Source organism: Nelumbo lutea, chromosome 1 (genome assembly GCF_056320005.1).
Source record: "Nelumbo lutea isolate HS-2025 chromosome 1, American lotus-T2T, whole genome shotgun sequence".
NCBI lineage: Eukaryota > Viridiplantae > Streptophyta > Magnoliopsida > Proteales > Nelumbonaceae > Nelumbo > Nelumbo lutea.
Window position 1 is genome coordinate 184519487 of NC_142684.1, and position 20219 is coordinate 184539705.

A 20219-nucleotide genomic window follows, 5' to 3' on the forward strand; every position below is an offset into this window, starting at 1 on the left:
TATATAATATTGTTGAATGTAATTTTGTTATTGATTGGGTGCACTAATGTTTCAATATGATGCATTTGAAACTAACATTTTATAATTATAAAATTCAAATATTGGCATTTTATGGGGATAGTCTTTTTTATGTATTATATAATTGTTTTAGGGCTTGAATGATATTTTAACTTTCATCTATTCCCCAAATGTAAAAGTACAGTCAAACATCATCATCAATATCAAATGCACGGACCTTTCCACAGGTATTAAAAAAAGATAATATGATTGTGAGAGAAATGCACTTTACTCTTACCAAAAGAACATGCATTAGAATGTGTCTACCCAAAAATAAGGAACAAATTTATGTGTAGTTGTATACTGGATTTCGTGTGTGTGCTGGATTGAGGCAGTACTGAAACACGGGACAAAAAGAGACGTTTTCCTGATTTCATGGTTTGGCTCTAAATTACAACATCTTGGAGGGTGGAAGACTGGAAGTGTTTGTGTCGTTTTAGCTGAAAGCTGGGCCCATAAGGGTTACAAGCTATTCTGAAAACTCTCAATCTCGTGGATAACAGATTATTGGGAGAAATACATTGCAGAATTCTGAAATTACAGCCTCCCATAATCTAATAATAGCCCCCCTATAAAATTGTGAGGTAGGCTAAACAGTCATTCTCCCCACGTTATTTGCCGTGCAAAAAATCTTAACCCTTTGGTTTATGCTGTGATTTCACAATTCCACTCCCTCCGGTTTATATTTCTCGGACCATTTACAGACGTTTCCCGATCTGTTTTTCCTTATTCCCGATATCCTGCATCACCCATGTAAGATATATTTTAATGTTTTATATCCTCTATTTGTAAGTCCTAGCATTCTTATTTACGTTATAGCAACCTAATCCTAATTCTAGGTTTACACAATGCATCTCTAAGGTACATATTTTTGCAGAATAGTTTATTGGAATCCAGTGAAGATTTATTTGGAGTGCAAAGTGACTGGGTGAGAGACTTCTAGCAAGGTGACTATTGTTTAGAGATTACTGAAGGACTCTGCTGTACAACTTCAATTTGATGACAGTCTTAGAAAAGGTCACAAAACCCCTACAGCTGCTGGAATTGGGGGTTTGTTCTGCAAGTCCGGTGGCGACTTATTATGGGTTTACATTGGACCCACCTCAGCAGAATATGCACTAGAAGCTGAAATCGGAGCACTTATAGAAGGTCTAAGGATTGCTAAGGCTCTTTAGATCAGCTCCCTTGTAGTGAAAGGTGACTCCAGAATGCTAGTGGGCAAAAGCTCAGGAATCAGGCCCTTGGAAACTCTCCCACTTCTTACATGAAATCCATGAAATTTGTTCTATAACGTTGTGTAGATTCAGATGGATTCCCAGAGAACTGAATCATGTGGCTGATGGGTTAGCTAAATCTGGTTTGTGAAGGGATTTTTTGCATAGTGCAAATACAATGCCTTCTTAATTGTTTGGGCTCTTGCTTTTTTTTTTTTTTTTTTGTTTTGATTAAGGCCCTAGTACATTCTCTAATGTACGCCTTCCTCTTTTGGATTATAAATAAAAAGATTTCAAGCAAGTGAAGAGTAGGCATATGACTGCTTCATTAATTAAGAAGATGGGCTTCAAATAACAAAATAAGGAATGCTGGGTTAGTGATTGTAGTTAAATGATGGTTCATTGAATTGTATCAGGATAGCAACCTGCTGTTCTCAGATCAGTCCTAAAAGGGGTGTAACAATTCCTATGTTTTCTAGGTGATGTGTGTTGCAGCACTTGTCATTGATTTCATTTTTTATTGAGTCTATGAACCTCTTAAATATCCATATTATACGCAATTTTCTCATTACAATAAGATATTACTTGCATCCTGCAGTACAAGCCTATAGAATGGTTTTAAATTAGAGGTTTAGTAATTCATTTATATTGTTTTTTCTGCTTGATCAGGTCGAAAAGGCTCAGTATAAGGGATGCCTCCTTTTAGTATATCAGAGTTTTTGGGGTGGTATATGGTGACTTGAGCACATCTTCACTATATGCCTATAGAAGTACATTTTCAGGGAGGTTGCACAGCTATCAAAATGAGGATGCAGTATTTGGAGTACTTTCCTTCATTTTTTGGATTTACACTGCTCCCGTTGTTCAAGCATGTCATCATTGTATTGAGTGCAGATGATAATTGTGAAGGTTAGAAGTGATACAATTTTGTTTTTATTGATACTACGGCTCTTCCGTCCTCCATTTAATGGATATCTTCTGATATTTTTGAAATTGCATACAGGTGTAACATTTGCTCTGTACGCACTTCTTTGTAGACATTCAAAGTTTAGTTTGCTTCCTAATCAACAAGCATTTCATGAGGAGCTCTCAACAGATTATAATCACGGTCACTAGAATTGAAACCTAGCTGCATCTTGATTGAGAAAATTTCTCGAGAAGCATAAAAGGATTAGAAGTGCTTTACTTGTTATAGTTGTACTTGGCGCTTGCATGATGATAGGTGATGGTGCATAAACACCTGCAATTTCTGGTAAGAAAATTTTATTTTCCCATTTTCATTCTTTTCACATTTTTCTATAAAAGTTTAAAATTGAGGGTCTATAGTAAGTTTTTTTTTTGTTGTTTATTTCCATCTGTCATGCATGATGCTTGTACTGAACTAAATATTTGTAACTTATAGTTATATCATCTATAGCAGGGTTTCAAATTCGAGACAAAAATCTACCTAATGGAGAGTTATACTACCATTTTTTTTTTCCTTTGGCTTAGTTCACAGAATTTGTTGGAATTTGATAGCTAGTAATGCCTTGAAATATGTAACTATGCACTATTGTGTAGCCATCTTATCTTATTTTGTGTTTGCATCAAAGAATATTTTATTGAAGATAACAGGAAAAAACAAAATTTTGTCTAGATACACCTAAACAAACTACAAACTGAGACCCTTACAAGTACCCAACACTTGAATTGTACAGGTGAAGAAAATGGATCAAAGGAGTAGTGAGCTAGTTTCATTGGACACCTAACTGAGCTAGTAAATAATCATTGAAGTGTTGAAACAGGAGATGAGGCCACAGAAGGGTGTGGGATAGAATCAGAAAGAAGCAAGTTTGGTGTTCTGGTCTTTAACATTCTTATGGGGGTGGGGGGTAGGTCTTGTGTGGCAGGTTAGGTGTTCTGGCTCTTCTAGAGGAGTGGGCAGCCACCATGAACCTCTCCAGCATCACCTAACTTGTAAGTCATTATAATTGTTAGATATGCTTTTGTAGGAGACTAATGCTTTGAAATATGTTAATCATCTTCTCTGGGGTTGAACTGATGCATCTTCATCCCTTCTGTGGAGCAATGCATGTGACAAAAGTAATAGGGGCATCATGAGTGCTTAACCTTGCCATGTTATGTTATGGGCCTGGGCGTAGGATCTCGTCACAGGTCGGTCCACGGGGAGAACCTCTAGTTTCCCCTTGCCCCTCCTTTTGCATGCTGACCCAATCGTGGCGACCTAAGGGGTGATTTGTCCAAGAGATCACCCTAACTCTCCTTTACTCTTCTCTTTGACTTAAATTTTGGATGCCTTTATTCAATAATAGTGGCTCCTTAAATAGGAGATTGCAAGAGTCCTGCTCTTAGGGAGACTCCTTGTTGAATAGGGAGACCTCCAACTCTATCTTGATAAGATAAGACTGATAAGATAAGATAAGTCTCTCTTAATCCTAATCTAATAAGATAAGATAATCTAATCTACTAACTTAATAAGATAAGAATAACAAGATAGTCTAATCTAATCTGCTGAATGGATAAGACTGTTGCTGCCGAATTGGATAGGATGAAAACACTGGATCATTGCTGCTGTTGCTCCCAATACGCTTCCACATCATGTTATAACTCATGGTAAGATCATGAGGAAAACCATGTTACATGTAGCACTTCTGAGTAAATAAGAGGAAGGAAAAGCAGGAGTTTTCTGGAATCAAATGATGCAACAGCAAAGAGTGATGGAGAGATTTTCTTTAGGATTAATTTCATTGGGTAAAAATCACAAAGAAGTTAAAGATGCTCAATATAATTGCTATTTAGGGTTTTGGAGCCATACCCTCCTCACAAACCAAGATGATACAAGTGTGCTTTCTGCCAAGTGAGCACTACCAAACTAAAATTCAACCATTGCTCCTTGGGTGGGTCCATCAGGTGTTGTTGAGTGTTTGGGGATGGCCATGGGGTGATTACACTATCTAATTTGTCCTGTGACCTTGTGTGATTTTGCAAGGGTAAATATTCTGTTCTTGTTGCAAGGCCTTTATCAGTTGCCACTAGTATTGAGAGACTTATTATTGATGGCTCTGACATTTTAATTGATTGGACGGTAAATTGCTCTAAGGCCCTTGGTGGCTTTGCTACCAGATAAGAGAGTTGTCTTTAGCAGTCTGGTTGAAACACTTGCTCAGATGGGTTCCAAACTTTCAATGTCAGTCAATTTTTGTGAACCTACAAGTGGTGTGATGAGGGTGAGCTATTTTTGCATCTTGTGGTGCCTCAGCTACAATTTTCTTGAACTTAGATAGATGCCTTCTAAAACTCTCTCCTTTTACTTGTGAAGAATTGCTGCTACGTATGCTTTGGTAAGGAATGATATTCCATTATTTTGCTAATGAATATAAAAAATTAAAGCAAATAGGTGTTTCGGGATGTTATGAAGAGAAAGGGAACCGGGGAGGAAGAAGAGGTATCATGTAATATTTTGATGTGGCAACTTCAATTCTCTAGAGTAGAAGGAATCAATGTTGTCAGACTCAGACCAGACTGAACCTGTTTGGTGACTGAGTTGTGGATTGCCAACTCATTCAAATAAAAAATGTGAAAAAAAAAATTAAAAAAAATCGAAAACAGTTCTAGATTATTAGTAGGTATAAAACATATTTATACATGTAAATTTGTAAGTTTTATGAACAAAAGGGAGGCAAACTTGGTTGATGCTCTAGCCAAACAAAGGGTTTTATAAAGAAAACTTGTATAGGTGAACCATATGTTGGTGAGATTAATAATTATCCAAAAAAAATGTTGGTGAGATTGATAGATGATGCAATTCAAAATTGTTTGGAGTGCTTGGAACTTCCTCTTGTAAATAAGTTTTATTTCAATTAATAAAGCAACCGGTTACCAATAAAAAAGGGAGTAAGCTTGAAAACTGTTTTGGTCGCTGGTTCCTAGTTGTGGTGATCCAGCTATCCAGTCTGGTCTGAGTCTGGAAGGAATGCCGTTTTCTGTTATTATGGCTATGGAGAGGGAAGGGATCTTGTAAACAACTTCTAATTCTAAATGCTCATATAATCCTTATTTTTCCTATTATCCTTTTTCTTGTTCACATGCATGAAAGTTACTTTCACTCTCATATGGATACAGGTATTAGTTGTCACATCAAGTATTATATTGGTTGGGCTCTTTGCTTTGCAGCACTATGGTACCAAGAAGGTGGCCTTTATGTTTGCACCTGTTGTGATACTATGGTTAGTATCCATTGCAATGGTTGGCATCTACAATATCATTAAGTGGAACCCAAAAGTCTACTGTTCTCTTTCCCTATACTATATTTACAAATTCTTCAGAGAATCAGGAAGCAACTGGGGTTCTATTGATGTGTTATTCTTTAATAATCTGATTAGTGAACTTGTTTAAGCTTTCTTCTCATCCACAGAAACTAAATTTATGTTTGCAGACCTTGATCACTTCACAAGTACATCCGTAAGGGTATGTGAAACTGACTTCTACCATATAGGACAATTGATGCATTGACCAAATCTGCACTTTGTTGAGTAGGAATGTCAATGGGTACGAAGTTACCTAACTACCCCATCACCCATGTATCAATTACAATATCAAGAATTATATCACTTTCAAGTTTCATCCATAAAGGATGATTACTATAAAGGTCCACTAGCAGCTATCTGAATAAAGCCTTCCTGCCCCATGAACATGAAGACAACCATTCACCCAAATAGCAGAAAGGCAATGCATTGACAATATACAATTTAAGTCAACCATTATGAACTAAATCAAAGTTTTTGGATGTGTAGTTAATATATTGAATAGGAGGTAAATGGATATGTGACAGAACAGAGTGGAATAGTGGAACAGGATTCAAGTAGCTGACCCAATATAGTTGGAAATGGCACAAGGTTTTGTTGAGTTGAGAGAGCAGGTACATGGACGCTGCTAGAGCACTTAACTATTTTTCTGTGGAATCTGTATGGCATGATTGAAAGCTTCTTTGTCCTATCACATGTTGGTTGTGCTAGTGATTCTTGTTATTTCTTTTGTTATGAGAGGTATTGACTCATCAAATCAAACCTAAGGAATTTTTGCCATGACCAGGTTGCATTTGCTGGCATTATTTATCCCTGTCTTGTACTTCAATATATGGAGCAGGCAGCATTTCCTTCAAAGAGTTTCTCTTTCATATCTATAAGCTTTTATGCATTCTAGCATAGATCCTGCATATTTAGGTGGGAAAGGAGGTTTAGGCACTATGATTTGATGAGTGCTCTATGCTTTGATCAGTGCTGACAGGGGAATCTTGGGGATCAAAATTTGGCATGACAACTTTTCTGATTATCAAAAATGTTGCATTTAATTATAGTCAGAAAAATTACATAATAGCATGTAAAATTATTGGATAGTTTAAATAGACTGCTATAAGTGGTGTAAAGGATCCCTGGATAAACGCACTGGCAGTTCTCATGATAAACAGACATGCCTTTCTTCTGTGTCTTTTACATAGTGATGCCGTTACTCTGTATTAAAAACAAACTTATTTTTCTTTTACTTGTTATTGTGTAGAAGTTGTGTTTTGGCCAGTGTTTGTGGTGGAAAATCTGGCCATAGTTGTTTCCAGTCAGGCTGTCATCTCTGCAACGTTCTTGATTGTCAAACAATTCCATGCATTGGGTTGTTTCCCATGTGTCAAGGTTGTACACACGTCAATATGGATATATGTTTAGGTCTATATCCAGGAGATAAAACTGGTTCCTTATGACTCTCTGTCTGCCAATCACAATAGGTTTCCATGAAACAACCATTATAGGAAATTTCTATGGTAATCAACTTTGGTTAGAATAATTGTTAAGTTTTTGAAATTCTTGTTGCCTTGGTCATATATTTGCTGCATGGGCATATGTATTTGACTACTTGCTATTTCTACCCACCCGTTGATCCTTATATTGTGGGGTTGACCAAGTTCTACTGGAGTCCAACTTGGTACCTAAGTAGTGGGATAAAACAATTTATGCTCAAATCTGGCTTGTACTAACTGCAAGGGCCATTTCATTAAGAACCTTCCTTCATTCTGATTGAGTCCCTAGTTCAGGCCAAAGATTCCACATAATTGCAGACATAGCTCGGGCCCATGACATGTTGGGTCTGAAGAGCTAAGAGATGCATTTCTTAATTTTAGACTTCAACAGGAATGCAGGTTTGAGCATGTTGGGCCCATGACATGCTGTTTCCTTTGTATTCAGAGCTAAGAGTTGTATTTCTTAATTTCAGGCATTATATGCATGATTGTTATGTTTGTGATTCATTGTTGGTGGCACTATTAATCATCGTTGTATGGCAGAAAAAAACGCCATATTTTCCTTTGATCAAGGTTGTTTGTCTTTCATCTTCCTTTCTACAGATCCCTCCCTTGGGGGGATGGATGCCTCTTGTTCTGTCCACAATCTTCTTGATTTTTATGTATGTTTGGCACTTGGGAACCAAGCGGAAGTATATCTTTGACCTACAAAACAAGGTTTCAATGAAATGGATCCTCACACTTGGTCCCAGCCTGGGGATCACAAGGGTCCCGGGAATTGGTCTGATCTACACAGAGTTGGTTACTGGAGTTCAGTCATTTTCTCTCATTTCGTGATCAATCTCCCAGCTTTTTACCAGGTGCTTGTCTTTGTGTGTACATATGTTCCTGTGCCCTAAATTTCTGTTGATGAACGGTGCCTCATTGGCCAGATTGGACCAAAAGGCTATAGGCTGTACCGTTTTATTGTTTGATATGGATACAAAGATGTTTTGAAGAATGAAGAAAACTTTGAAAACACTTGTGATGAGCATAGTTAAATTCGTCCAATTGGAAGCTGAGAGTCTTGCATTCTCAGAAGGCTCTGTCAATGGCCAGATGGCAGTGGTGCAGGATTTTGGGAGGTTTGGGACAATGCTGATGATGTGGGAATGTTCTGATACCAGTGAAAGTAATGAATATGACCACCATGAGAATCAGCATGTCACCAAAGTTGCGGAACATGCAGTCTCTGTATGAGCAGGAATGCCCTTGGTTGAGTTGTAGGTATTGTGTCTAGCTTGACATACCCAATGCCAAGTAAATAGATCCACAGGTCAAGGTCCTCAAGGAAGAACTTTTGGAGCTCGTCCTTTCTAAAGAAGTTCGTTGTTGATGTGGCACATTCCTTCCTCCGGAAGAACTGTCGGAGGACTGCAATGGCCCTAAATACCCCTTGTATCACTCTAATTGAGGTAAGCATGATTCATGTAGATGCAAAGTCCAACTCTGGTGGTCCAGAATAAAGGACTTAAATAAAACCCAACATCAGGATTTACTACAAAAACATTTTTCTTTCTCTGGAACATTTGGAAAAGAAGGAACGGCAAAATATTTAACAAGTCTACACCCATGGAGCTAATACTTATACTGTTCAGTTTTATCACAGGTCATTTGTCCAATGCCTCATTCTAGCAAAACCTCTGGGTTCAAATACATGGCTCATGAAATTCTTGATTTGTATCCACCTGCTTTTACATCACTTTAGCCTCTTGTACTTCAATGTTTTGATAAATAATCCCTTCTATAACCAATCCATCAAATGAATTAATGGTATATCTTATGTTAGACATTTCTTTTCTTAGTACAAACAAAAAGTTTGGAAAAGGAGGGGGCTACACGAATCTGGGACTAGTCCAATCTCAAACTCCCTAAAAGCAAATATACTTGAAAAAATCGTTCCATATTCATATTGTGCTTCTCCAGTTTAGCCCATCAGCAGCCTGATTCAACATTGCTCTCATACAATGCTACGACAACCTCTTATTAGGCTATTATCTTCCATGGGAGAGCAATAATACTCTGAAAACTTTCAGGGCCTGTTTGGTTTGTAATTGGAATTGGAGTGGTTTATTCCTATTGTTCCAGACAGGATTTGGAATGGGAATTGGAATCAGTTAGAATGGGATTTCATTCCAAGGAAAAAGGGAATGACCATCTATACTACTATTAATAGTGCAAGTAATAGTGTGAAACTTTTGTTTGATTAAAATACCCCAATTTTTTTTAATTTGATCCCTCTCTAGACAAAAATGTAATTTGAACATCCACTTTTCTCTTCATTCAAATCCTTCTCATTAAGTCCTATATTTAAGGTATTAATTCCCATTAACATTCATTTAAACCTACTCTTGATTAAAATACCCTTATTTTTGAATTAGTCCCTCTCTAATTGTGAGGATACAAAATGTAATTTGAGGAATTAAGTCAAGTCTTATATTTAAGCCCCTCTCTAATTGTGAGGACACATTTCTCCTCATTCAATTTCTCTTATTAAGTCTTATATTTAAGGAATTAACTCTCATTCTTTGGTTGAATCATATATTAATTAACTATATTAAAGGAAAAAGTAAATTGCTGAAATCTCACTTGAAACCTTCTCTTAAATTTGATAATGGAAATCACCTCCCATGTACTTCATAACACAATTGCAAGTAGACTCCCTGTTAGAATCTTCTAATAAGAGGCACAAAAATGTCCAAAATACCCATGCAGTTGCTTTTGACCAAAATGTTTATTTTCTTAATTTTCTCTTCATATTAATCTACCCAAGCCCTTCCAATATCTTTTTTGAAATTGATTTACTTTTCAAATTTAATCATCATATCAATTTCTCAAAGGTAAAGCTGTTTGAAGAAATCAACTTCAATAGTAATTGTTTAGGGGAGGTGATTGCAATTACCAGATTTCAGAGAAGGTTTTAGTGACAGTAAAAAGCTTCAAGGGAGGTTCTAGCAATTTACCATAAAGAAAAATAAGGACCCACTTGGTTTATGAGAATAGGGGTCTGGAATTAGAACCAATTCTAACTGCTTGGTGGGGCAGAATCCGAATCCCATTTCCATTCTTGGTGGAATGGCATTCTCCCATTTGAGGGAATGACCACTCCCTCCTCTTCCCTCGGGAATGAAATCCTATTCCAGCTGATTCCAATTTCTATATGAACCAAACACACTATGGGAATGGACCAGTTCAATTCTGATTCTTATGGATTACGATTCCGATTCCGATTCCAATTCTGGCTCTGAACCAACACAAAAGTAGACTTGTTTTCCTATTTGGTAACAAGTCAACAATTCAGCCTTTTGGATCAAATGTGTCAATGCTATATATCATAATTAAATAATAATAAAAATTTTAAAAAGGTGAAAACATACAAAAGTATAAGAAATATAAAAACTTTTATAGAAAACATTTGGGTACCTCTCTAATATCATATGTTCAACATATTGACAAAAATAAGTGTAACAAATAAGATTAATTTTTATTGGTATAAGCAATATACAAGATTTTTCCATTTTTGAAACATATTATTTTTTATTATTACTATCATAAAAAATTGCCATGTGCGCATGGTTACTAGTTCCTTCAAATAGGGGAATTCCATTCCATCAAGAATGGGAATGGAATTATAGTTCTACCCAACCAAACAGTTGAAATCGAAATGGGCTATTCCGATTACAGACCCCTATTCTCAGAAACCAAATGGGCCCTCAATTACATTGAGTTTCAAGTCGATCCGACCAGCCCGACCCAACCTTGAGAGGCCAAACTCGAGTCTGCTAAGAAGCCTAAGATTTACTTCATATTGAGCTACGATTGATTTTAAGCCGGATTCAACCCGCCCGACTTGTTCTTTATAATGTGGGCCCTACGTATTAGACTCGCGTTGCGTAATGCGTAATCCTGTTTGGCTGATTGCCACGTGTACTGTAACTTTTTTACTAGTTGCTTTAAGGGATGATACTGGGCCAATAACAATATGCCATGTCGTTCTAACTCTAGCATTTTTCCTAATTTTTCTCCTTTCTATTAAAAAAAAGTTTGCTAATAGATATCCAGGGTCCAGACCCGTTCCCGTAGTATTCGTGTACCGGTCTCGGATCCACTATAATCAGATGGGACCTTCCGTCAACCAATCTGACCCATATTAGAGAGACGTCGGGGCGATTGGAGTTAGCAAAAGCCACTGTCGCGAGCATGGCAGCATCTCTCTGCATCTTTTATTCTATTGTTTTGCCTTCAAACGTGCTAAACTGCGAATCCATTGACATGGTGTGTAGAGGTTATGACCACTACGTAATTAGCGCAATATAGCGCAATTACCAGCACGAGTTACTTCGATCGTCCTCAAACAGTTCGACACTGCCTGGATTGGGTTCGTACGCACTTCAGTCGCGCGCTTTCCTTCATAATTGAAAGAGGAGCAGTTATCGCCTATGACGTTAAAGCAGAAGGATGAAGTCGAGGATTAGGGTTGTGTTTTTGTGATAGAAAGTTCTCTAGGGTTTTGTGTCATCACCATAGTTTTCGGATGCGGAGAACTTGGTCTTATTATTTATGTGATGCAGAGGAATAGGGGCTTTTTGCGCGGGGTTCTAATACACATTGCCCCATGTTGAGTACTTGTTCCCAATGTCTCGCCAGGCGTCCTATTATTGTATCACCTTCCTTTCCTCGGGTCAGGGTTTTGAAGCGAATCGGTAGTTCTTGGCCACTCAACAACAGGAGCTTACGTCTCGTTGAATCTCATTCTAGGTCTTCAAACAAGGTAAGATTATATTTATTTTTGGTCCAAATTTGCTTTCGGGTTTTATATTCAGTCTATGAGAATTCAGTCAATGTTGTTGGACAGTTCTTTGCCCCTTCACTTTTGTTTAGTTTTCAGCAGACGACAGTGAGATTTTGGAGAATATTAGTTTTTCTTTTGTAAAAATAAGGTTGTCTTTCGAGTAATTTTTATAAGATGTAGATGTAAATACTTTGTTGCTTTTTTTTCCCTCTAATTTTGATCTCTATTGTCTTGTAGAAATGGAAGGTTTCGTGCTTTAGGCATGAAGACTCTTCTTCAGATACATCCGAGTCTGAGCTTTCAGAAGTCAACCTCCCAGGAGAGCTGGTCGAACCTGAACTGAATCGATCAGACGTTGTAAAAAAGGATTGTGTTTTAAGTCTAAAAGAGGTAGCTTTTCTTTATTTAATTTCTTTCTACATCGTTTTATTTTTGATATTTCATTGTCATGGAATATTTAATGGTATTGGGTTTGGGCAGCATAAACCGTACTTGTTGCTTATCACAACTGCATACTTCACTTGGTGTCACTTGTTGGGTGATCTTAAGTGTTTAAAATAGAGATAAACATAACAGTTAGAATTGAAAAAGCAGTTTACAGTTGGGAATAAGTTCATTCATCAGATCTTTAGAATTATTGGATTAGAATGGGCTTGTTTGAAGACATGGCCAGTCTACGGTGTCTATTACCACAAATCAGTGTGGGGCCAGCATCACCATTAACTATTTCTTCTTTCTTGTTTCTACGAGTTTCTTACTTTCTTATATGGATTAAACATCATTATTCATCCGGAAGTGAATCACTATGGGCTTTAATTTTTAGCATGTAGGCAAATTATAGATTTCACTTTTGGCATTTTTGTGCTTCATGGAATTAGAATTAGGTGATTTGAGTCATGAAATAAGGCCAATTGGCTCAGGTGCAACCTTGCAGCACCCAAGTTGCTCACTTTTACTTGTTCTAAGCAAGGGTGAAATTATAGAATGAGCAAGGCTTCCTCTGAACCATGTGATTTTTATTAAATCTTGAATTCTAATAGTACTATTTTGGTCTGTATGTACTTTTGTGTTTTACTAATTTGTAGCTAGTTGAGTAGTTGTGGAGGCTTTTATGAGATGAAGGATACTCTTCACCCTGCATTTTTCTGCAGGCAAATTCCAAATGAGGCACTGCTTTCTTTTAGTGATGTGAATTCTTTCTTTTCTTGCCTTCAGCCCATATATCATTTTTGCTGGTTGCTGGAATAAGGCCTAGACTTGAGCAAGAACTGGTGAACTAAACAGGTCATGTAGACTCATTGTTGCCCAGAATGAGCAAAAGTTTGGACTTTGGTGGGGCCCACTTCAGCAGATCAAACATAGCTTATGTTTAGAAGGCCAACATTAGAAAAAGATTTGTTGGGAAGCTAATACTTTATGCAGTCATGTGGAGCATTTGGGAAGAATGGAACTAACAAAATATCTGAAAACAGGAAGACATCATTTTGAGGCCTTGGGTATCTGCATACCCTTTATCATTAGCTTTTGGGTGGTGGGTGTATATATTTAAAGAAATCGCTTTTATGATTTTAGAAGGAAATTGCTTGATATTCATCAATCCTTCCTTGGTTGTCTTTCGAGTTGGTGGTCATATCAAAGTACAGTTTGATGGCTGTTTTAAACTCAGTATTTTAAAAGCACAAGGTGCAAGGGTCAATTTGCGCCTGAGGTGCAAGGTGCAATGTGAGGCGCATGCCTTTTTGAAGCAAGGTGCAAAAATACAAAAAAAAGCTAAAAAATTAAAAAATGCCAGAAAATTCAAAAGAAAACCAAAAATCAAAAAATAGTAAACATAATATTAATAAAAAATATAAACATAAAATTTAAATAATGTTTGAAAAAACCTATTATCTAAAATTAAAATACATAAACATAAGATGTAAAGCATATTCAAATGAGAATTTTAAAATAAAATCAAACATATAAAACATTTTCAAGCATGTAAACCTCTAATTTTTCACTCAATTGCATTACTTCAAGTAGCTAATGTAATGTAAAACATATTACATTTCTTGATTCTACGAGCCGCTTTTGTGCCATGCCCCTCGAGGCCCAAACAAGTCCACAATAGGTCTTAAATTCGAGAACCCTCAATTTGGTAATGTTGTTCATTCATTCATCCTAATAAATTGTCTTCTTGAAAAGCAATTAAAACTACAAAATCATTATTTTTTGTGTAGAAACTAAGAATTTAAGACCTAATGTGGACTTGTTTGGGTTGGCCTCGTGGGGCGTGGCACAGGGGTTTGGGGGTGGAGCCCTTGGCCCAGCCGCTATGTTCAATAAAAGCAAAAAATCATCAAATTTTCAAAAGGCGCACCCGTAGGCGCACCAGGCATGCACCTTTTGAAAGAGCTGTGCCTAGGACATAGGTGAGGCGCATACCCTGAAATGCGTCCTTGCCTGTGCGTCTAGGCACACCTTTTAAATCACTGTTTAAACCTTGATCTTGTGAATCTTTTGACCTTTTAGTGTTGAATGAAAACATGAATTATTAATATAGAAGTGCTCCAAAGGATAAGGATTTTACATTGTTCATTTTTGTGTCTATATCCTTGAAATATTAATACAGTACAAGATCCCCTATGGTTTTTCATCCTGAAATCAGGCCTGAAACCTTGTATTTCCTGTTCTCCCCTACCATTCTCTCAAATCCTGAAGAAAACACCATCTCTCTCTCTCTCTCTCTCTCCCCCCCCCCCTTCCTCCCTCCCCCCAAGCCCCTATCAGTGGACAAGATCTTCTCACCCTCTCTCATCCTTGACACATTCTTTTTTATTGGTGGCTTTTTAAAATTTTATTACTTGTGGTAAAACAATGGAATTATGGAACTAACTTATCATAATGAAATGGAATTATGGCAGGACTCATGTAGCTGAACCCCATATAGTTGGGACAAGGCTCAGATGGTGATGATGATAAAAAAAGAATGGAATTATATAGTAGGAAAGCATAACAAGCACCCTGCACCCCAAAAGGGAACTTAGGCCTACACCCAACATTTTCTACCTAACCAGGAGTTTATGATGATAAAAAAAGAATGGAATTATATAGTAGGAAAGCATACCAAGCACCCTGCACCCCAAAATGGAACTTAGGCCAACACCCAACATTTTCTATCTAACCAGGAGTTTATTCACTTTACTAATCATACAATCAAGTTTCCAGATTTGTAACCCCCCCAATAGGTGTAATTCAGGTTGGCTTGACTGAGTTAGGTTTGGGCTCAGGCCTTCAGGCCGGGTCCATTGAAATTTTGACAAAAGTCTAATCCAAGCTTGCCCAATTTTCACCCCTACTCAATACAGTTAACATCCCTCTTTTAATAACACAAAAGAACTTCCCTAAAAGTAATAGAATTAGGGGTGAGAATGGGTCAGTTCGGTTCGGTTCCAAGGCAGAACCTGGAACCTACTTACCTACCCTGTGGGGTCAGCTCTAGATTTTTGGAACCAGAACCTACCTTGTCAAGATTGGTTCTAGGGTCAGTTCTGGCCTTGGTGATTCCAAGGTCACTTCCAAGGGCTACCCATGGAACCTGTTATTTCTTTACAAAAAAAATGGAACCTTTTCTTTTAAAAAAATAAACATTCCATAATATTAAGAATCAAATTAGTTAGCTATATATGTTGTTGAGTTTAATATAATATCATATATTAAGTTATGTTTTTTCTAATGTTAAGAATTATAAATGTGACATAATTACATTATCACAAATTGTATCATTGATAATGTTACTATCAATACATATGATTGATTAGAAATCACAATCATAAAATGTTTAAACTTGATTTTCAATAATAATAATATAAATTTTAAAACTTAACATTTATTGATTAAATCTGTAGATTATCATAATATATTAATATTCAGTTTAAAAGTTATCATTATAATTTAGGTTTTGTAAATGTTTCTTTTTACATTACTTATTATGCACATTTAAATATTAAATTCACTTAAGTGGCTCAATGGCCAATCAAATGGGAGCATGGTCTATTGGTCTTTGTAACCATGAGTGCTTGGGTTCAAATGTTCACATACTCAAAGTATTTTGGAATTTATTTTAAGGCAAGTTTGGTTCCACACTTTTTCCACCAAAGTCAGTTCTTTGGGTTGGTTCAGGTAGGGTAAACCCCTAGACCTTGGAAGTTGGAACCAGCCTGGGTGGGGGTTGGTTCCAAGAATTTGGAACCAGACCCTACCTAGGAACAGATTGGGTAGGATCAGTTCGAGGCCGGTTTCATTTGGTTCCAGGTAGAACCTACTCATTTGCTCACCCCTAAATAGAAGACCTCATAACTGATTTACAAAAGCAATGCTGACTTACCATTCGTAAGTCATAAACAACTTTCTATTTTCTAAAACGCAACTACAAAATTGACGCATATATGAAAACTTACACTTCATGGTTTTAGAATTTGGAAGTCATAAACAACTGACTTGCTAAAACATGATGCATATATATCCATAAAAATGATGAAATATGCATATATGTAAGCCTACAGAACACGGTTTCCTAAACAAGACAAAAACTCCTATATAGTGGCCCTGTAGGCAGTGCAGAGTTCAACCAAAGTTATGGTGATGGCTTTCCAAAGGGTGCTTGTATCACCAAAGAGCCCCAATTTCTTCAAAGGTGACTTGGTGCAGGATCAAAATGTGGTAAAAAGCTGCTGGTGATCACTATCTAAATGAATAAGGATGCTATCAATTGTGACTGCTCAAATTAGATGGGCTCCTATAGAATTGAACTTAATAGCTGTGAGCTGCCAAAACTGTCGCCCTCTAAAGTAAGAGTCAGCCTACACGTGTATTGCCTTAATTGAGGCAATTTAGAATCTCTTAACATTTTTCATTGTGGGAGTTTGTTTTCCCATAAATACTAATCTTTTCCTTAGGTTTCTAGATAATTTTATTTCATACTTAAGTAGGTTTGAATTATTTTGTGTATTTGTGTGTGGTACTTGGTTTCTTCAAGTTGTTTTGACTTTTGGTCCAAGTGTTAGAAACTTAAAGAGTTAAGTTTGTGCTAGGATGGTTAATAAATTAGTCTATCATGTTAAACTCCATTGTGGGATGGGACAGAATGAATGGTTTGTCTTTATCATATAAGTGAGAGACACATGGCATGTATATTGCATGGACTCTCCTGAATTGGCAAAGTGTCTTTTGTTTAATACAAGGTCATTCTTGAATTGAAATTTCTTGGCTTTCTTTATCAACTTAGGTTCTTCTTCCATAGGTGTATCCTGCTAGAATCCACAATACATCAAACTTTCTAAGTTTCTAGTACTAAATACTTATTCTTAGATGTGTCCCCAGATCGATATTTTTCAACTTGCCAAGTCAGATTCCTGGATGTGCAGCAGATTCTGATTCTTACTTTTGTATCTATGTAAACCGATCACAGACCAATTACAGGTCTTACACCCAAGAACCAAGTCTTCTCCAATTATAAATGTCATCTCTATAGTCATAATACTATCATATTCGGCCAATAAAAAAATACCATCAAAATAGCGTCTCATTTTTGCAGCATGTAGTTCAGTCATGGTCCCTAGCTGAACCAATGTTCAACAGCTGCATTGGATCAGTGGAAGGCTGGCTAATGTAAGCAACCAGCCAACTACAGTTTGTTGGAATAAGATTCTTATGAGCTATGAGTTGTGATGATGACCCAACTTCAAAACTTCAATTCATGTTTGCTTTGTATTTAGTGAGTGCACTTTATTTCTTGCTAAGAAATGGAAGATAAATGTTATGACAGATATAGTTGTTAGAGGACCTGGGAAACCTTGGATAAATGTTATGACAGATGTAGTAGGCTAGTAGCAATTAACCAACCGAGGGCTGGTTCATTGGTGTGTTGGCTGGTTTGTTCCAACATTGGTGCGGAATCAAATCCCGCAACCAGCACTTTGGGGAAAAAGGGATCAGGTGAAGTTGTTAATGGTGCATAGCACCGGATACCAAAAGAAAGGCAGTAGCAATTGACAACAACCACACTTTATCATGTTTCAGGCTGCAGATGCAATTTTTAAAGGACCTGGAAAACCTTGGATGGTACCATGGACAGCAAAAACCATACTTCAGGTAAGCATTATTGGTTTATATAACATGTTTCCTTTTTTCCCCTTTTTTATAGTTATACTCCAAAATTTGGAGAATCTATATTTGTCTTCTTGCATATCTAAATGTTGTATCAAATCAGTTTTTATTGCATTAAATGTTGAAAAATTCATATAAACTTACTAAGTCATATTTTCTTGTGAAAGTCCTCTATTGGAATTAATTATAAATAAAAAGTCTTATATTGGAATTCAAGGAAACTAACAATGAGGTACATGGGTATTTCATTGGAAAGCAATATTTCATTTTTCATGTCTACGAAAAAGTTCTGAAGTTTTTATTATTTAAAATCTTGTATTTTATCTGCCAAATGTTAACAATGGGTTCAGTTGGCTCAAATCCTTAATATTTCATTGGCATTAATGTCATTTTTTTATTGGGTGGAGTATCTATACGTATGTTTACAATTGCACAACTGTGTGGGGGAAGCAAATAAATTCATTGTAGAGAATGCTGCTCATATGACACTTATTAGTGCCTATGCAACAATACTGTAGTATAATTTCTTGTATGAATTCACAGGAACTCTTCACATGTGATAAGAAACTCTGATAGTTAGTCGCACTTGTCTTTGTCAAAATACTCAAACATTCCTTCTCCCATTACATTTGGACTTTTGGTGATAATGTGCATCACTCAACAATTTGAGGCTCTAACCCTTAATCAAATTTTTTTAATGCATGCTAAGTTCATTTTAGATTGTATGCATAGATTTTGTAAGTTGAATAGTACACTTCCACAACGGACATGATCCCTTAAAATGTTTCCATTGTTTTAAAATTAGTTTTTGATATGGGATAATAGAGTAGAAAAGGAAAAATAAAGACGAATCATTTGGTGCTGCAGGTTATGCTTCTCTGGATCGCTTCATTCTGGTTTGTTGGATCATGGATAATTCCATTCCTGGCCCATGCAGCGGGTTTTAATAAGGAACCTCTGACATACAGAGGCCAAGCTCTATACAGCCTATTAACGGATGTGGCCGAGGGTCTCGCTGGCATTGCAATCCTTCATAGCTGCATTGCTAGGTTCTACCCTCTTCCATCTGACTGGTTTAGTTTCAGCTTTAGTGGAAATTGGCAGTTTGACGTTACCTTGGGATGTCTTATGTTCCCTTTGGTTAACCGGCTATCTCAAATCAACCTTGATCTCTTCCCCCTTCTTCCCTCCACACCAGTTGCTGTATCAAGTGTTGAGCAGTCAATTATAGCTAGGGATCCTGTGGCAATGGCCTTATATGCAGTAGTAGTTTCAGTCTGTGCCCCTGTATGGGAAGAAATTATCTTTCGGGGATTCCTTCTTCCATCCTTGAGCAAATACATGCCTGTGTGGTGCTCAATCCTGCTTAGTTCAGTTGCATTTGCTTTAGCACATTTCAATGTACAAAGAATGTTACCACTCATATTCCTTGGGGTGGTTATGGGTGCTGTTTTTGCAAGATCAAGGAACTTGTTAGCATCAGTGCTTTTGCATAGCCTCTGGAATGGATTTGTATTCTTAGACTTGTTGAAATAATAAATATCATATTGTACCTTGTATTTGTATATCAAAAATCAATTGATCCTCTTTTCCCACAAGGTATTTGTAACCATGGTGGTATTGGGTTTGCCAATGGAATCCCGCCTACATCTGGGTCGGTGGTGCTTTGGGGTTTGGCTACCTGGCATTGGCGACAAAATGTTAAAGGTGAACCCACCCGCCTCCTCTCCGTTGTAACTCATTCTTTCATTTTCCCCTTTGTTCTTCATTGGGCATATACCCAAAAATGAAATATTGCTTCTAGGTATTTGATTGAGGGTCTCACTTTGGTCATTTGGCTTTTAGACCAAGGAGCAGGTATTCAATCACAAGCACAAGAAACAAGCTCAATGTACCTACTGAATTCCACAGTAGGTGTAGTTCATTTAATTGCAAGGTTAACTCGTGTTCTATTGAGTTGACTTCTTAGTTCTACTTCTAGGTGATTCCAACATGCCAAGTCCGATTCATGTCCCTTTTTTCAAGATGCGGTTTAGAAAATTCCTTGAAATATTAATATTTCTGCTTTTTAAGCCGAGCAACTTAATTGGTTATGTTCAAAAAATACATGATGTTTGGAAAGTAGAAAATATATTTAGGGGTTTGGGTTGGGAGTTGGGACCAGCCAAGTTGCACCCCTTTG

General features: G+C 37.0%; 1 protein-coding gene and 1 pseudogene across 3 annotated transcripts; both read left to right on the forward strand.

Moving 5' to 3' along the window:
- The first annotated feature begins 576 nt into the window (after positions 1-576).
- Positions 577-19611, forward strand: LOC148879741 (uncharacterized). 3 transcript variants are annotated; one of them, XM_088961398.1, is made up of 9 exons: positions 673-810; positions 935-1004; positions 1688-1750; positions 1941-2180; positions 2275-2523; positions 11153-11869; positions 12128-12280; positions 17951-18022; positions 18905-19611. In XM_088961398.1, exons 6-9 carry the CDS (start codon positions 11714-11716, stop codon positions 19571-19573), a joined length of 1050 nt encoding a protein of 349 aa, XP_088817524.1. In that variant the 5' UTR covers positions 673-810; positions 935-1004; positions 1688-1750; positions 1941-2180; positions 2275-2523; positions 11153-11713; the 3' UTR covers positions 19574-19611. The 3 variants fall into 3 exon arrangements, with proteins under 3 accessions (XP_088817523.1, XP_088817522.1, XP_088817524.1); XM_088961397.1 differs by lacking the exon at positions 1688-1750 and having other exon boundaries at positions 577-810; XM_088961396.1 differs by lacking the exon at positions 1688-1750 and having other exon boundaries at positions 663-810; positions 935-1254.
- LOC148879742 (potassium transporter 7 pseudogene) lies at positions 7410-8435 on the forward strand (annotated as a pseudogene).
- Positions 19612-20219: the final 608 nt, after the last annotated feature.

Coding starts and splice junctions, on each gene's coding strand:
- LOC148879741 (XM_088961397.1), top strand. CDS start 11,714: ATGTTGAGTACTTGTTCCCAATGTCTCGCCAGGCGTCCTATTATTGTA. Junction 12,281..17,950: donor GTGTTTTAAGTCTAAAAGAG/GTAGCTTTTCTT, acceptor ATCATGTTTCAG/GCTGCAGATGCAATTTTTAA. Junction 18,023..18,904: donor CAGCAAAAACCATACTTCAG/GTAAGCATTATT, acceptor TTGGTGCTGCAG/GTTATGCTTCTCTGGATCGC.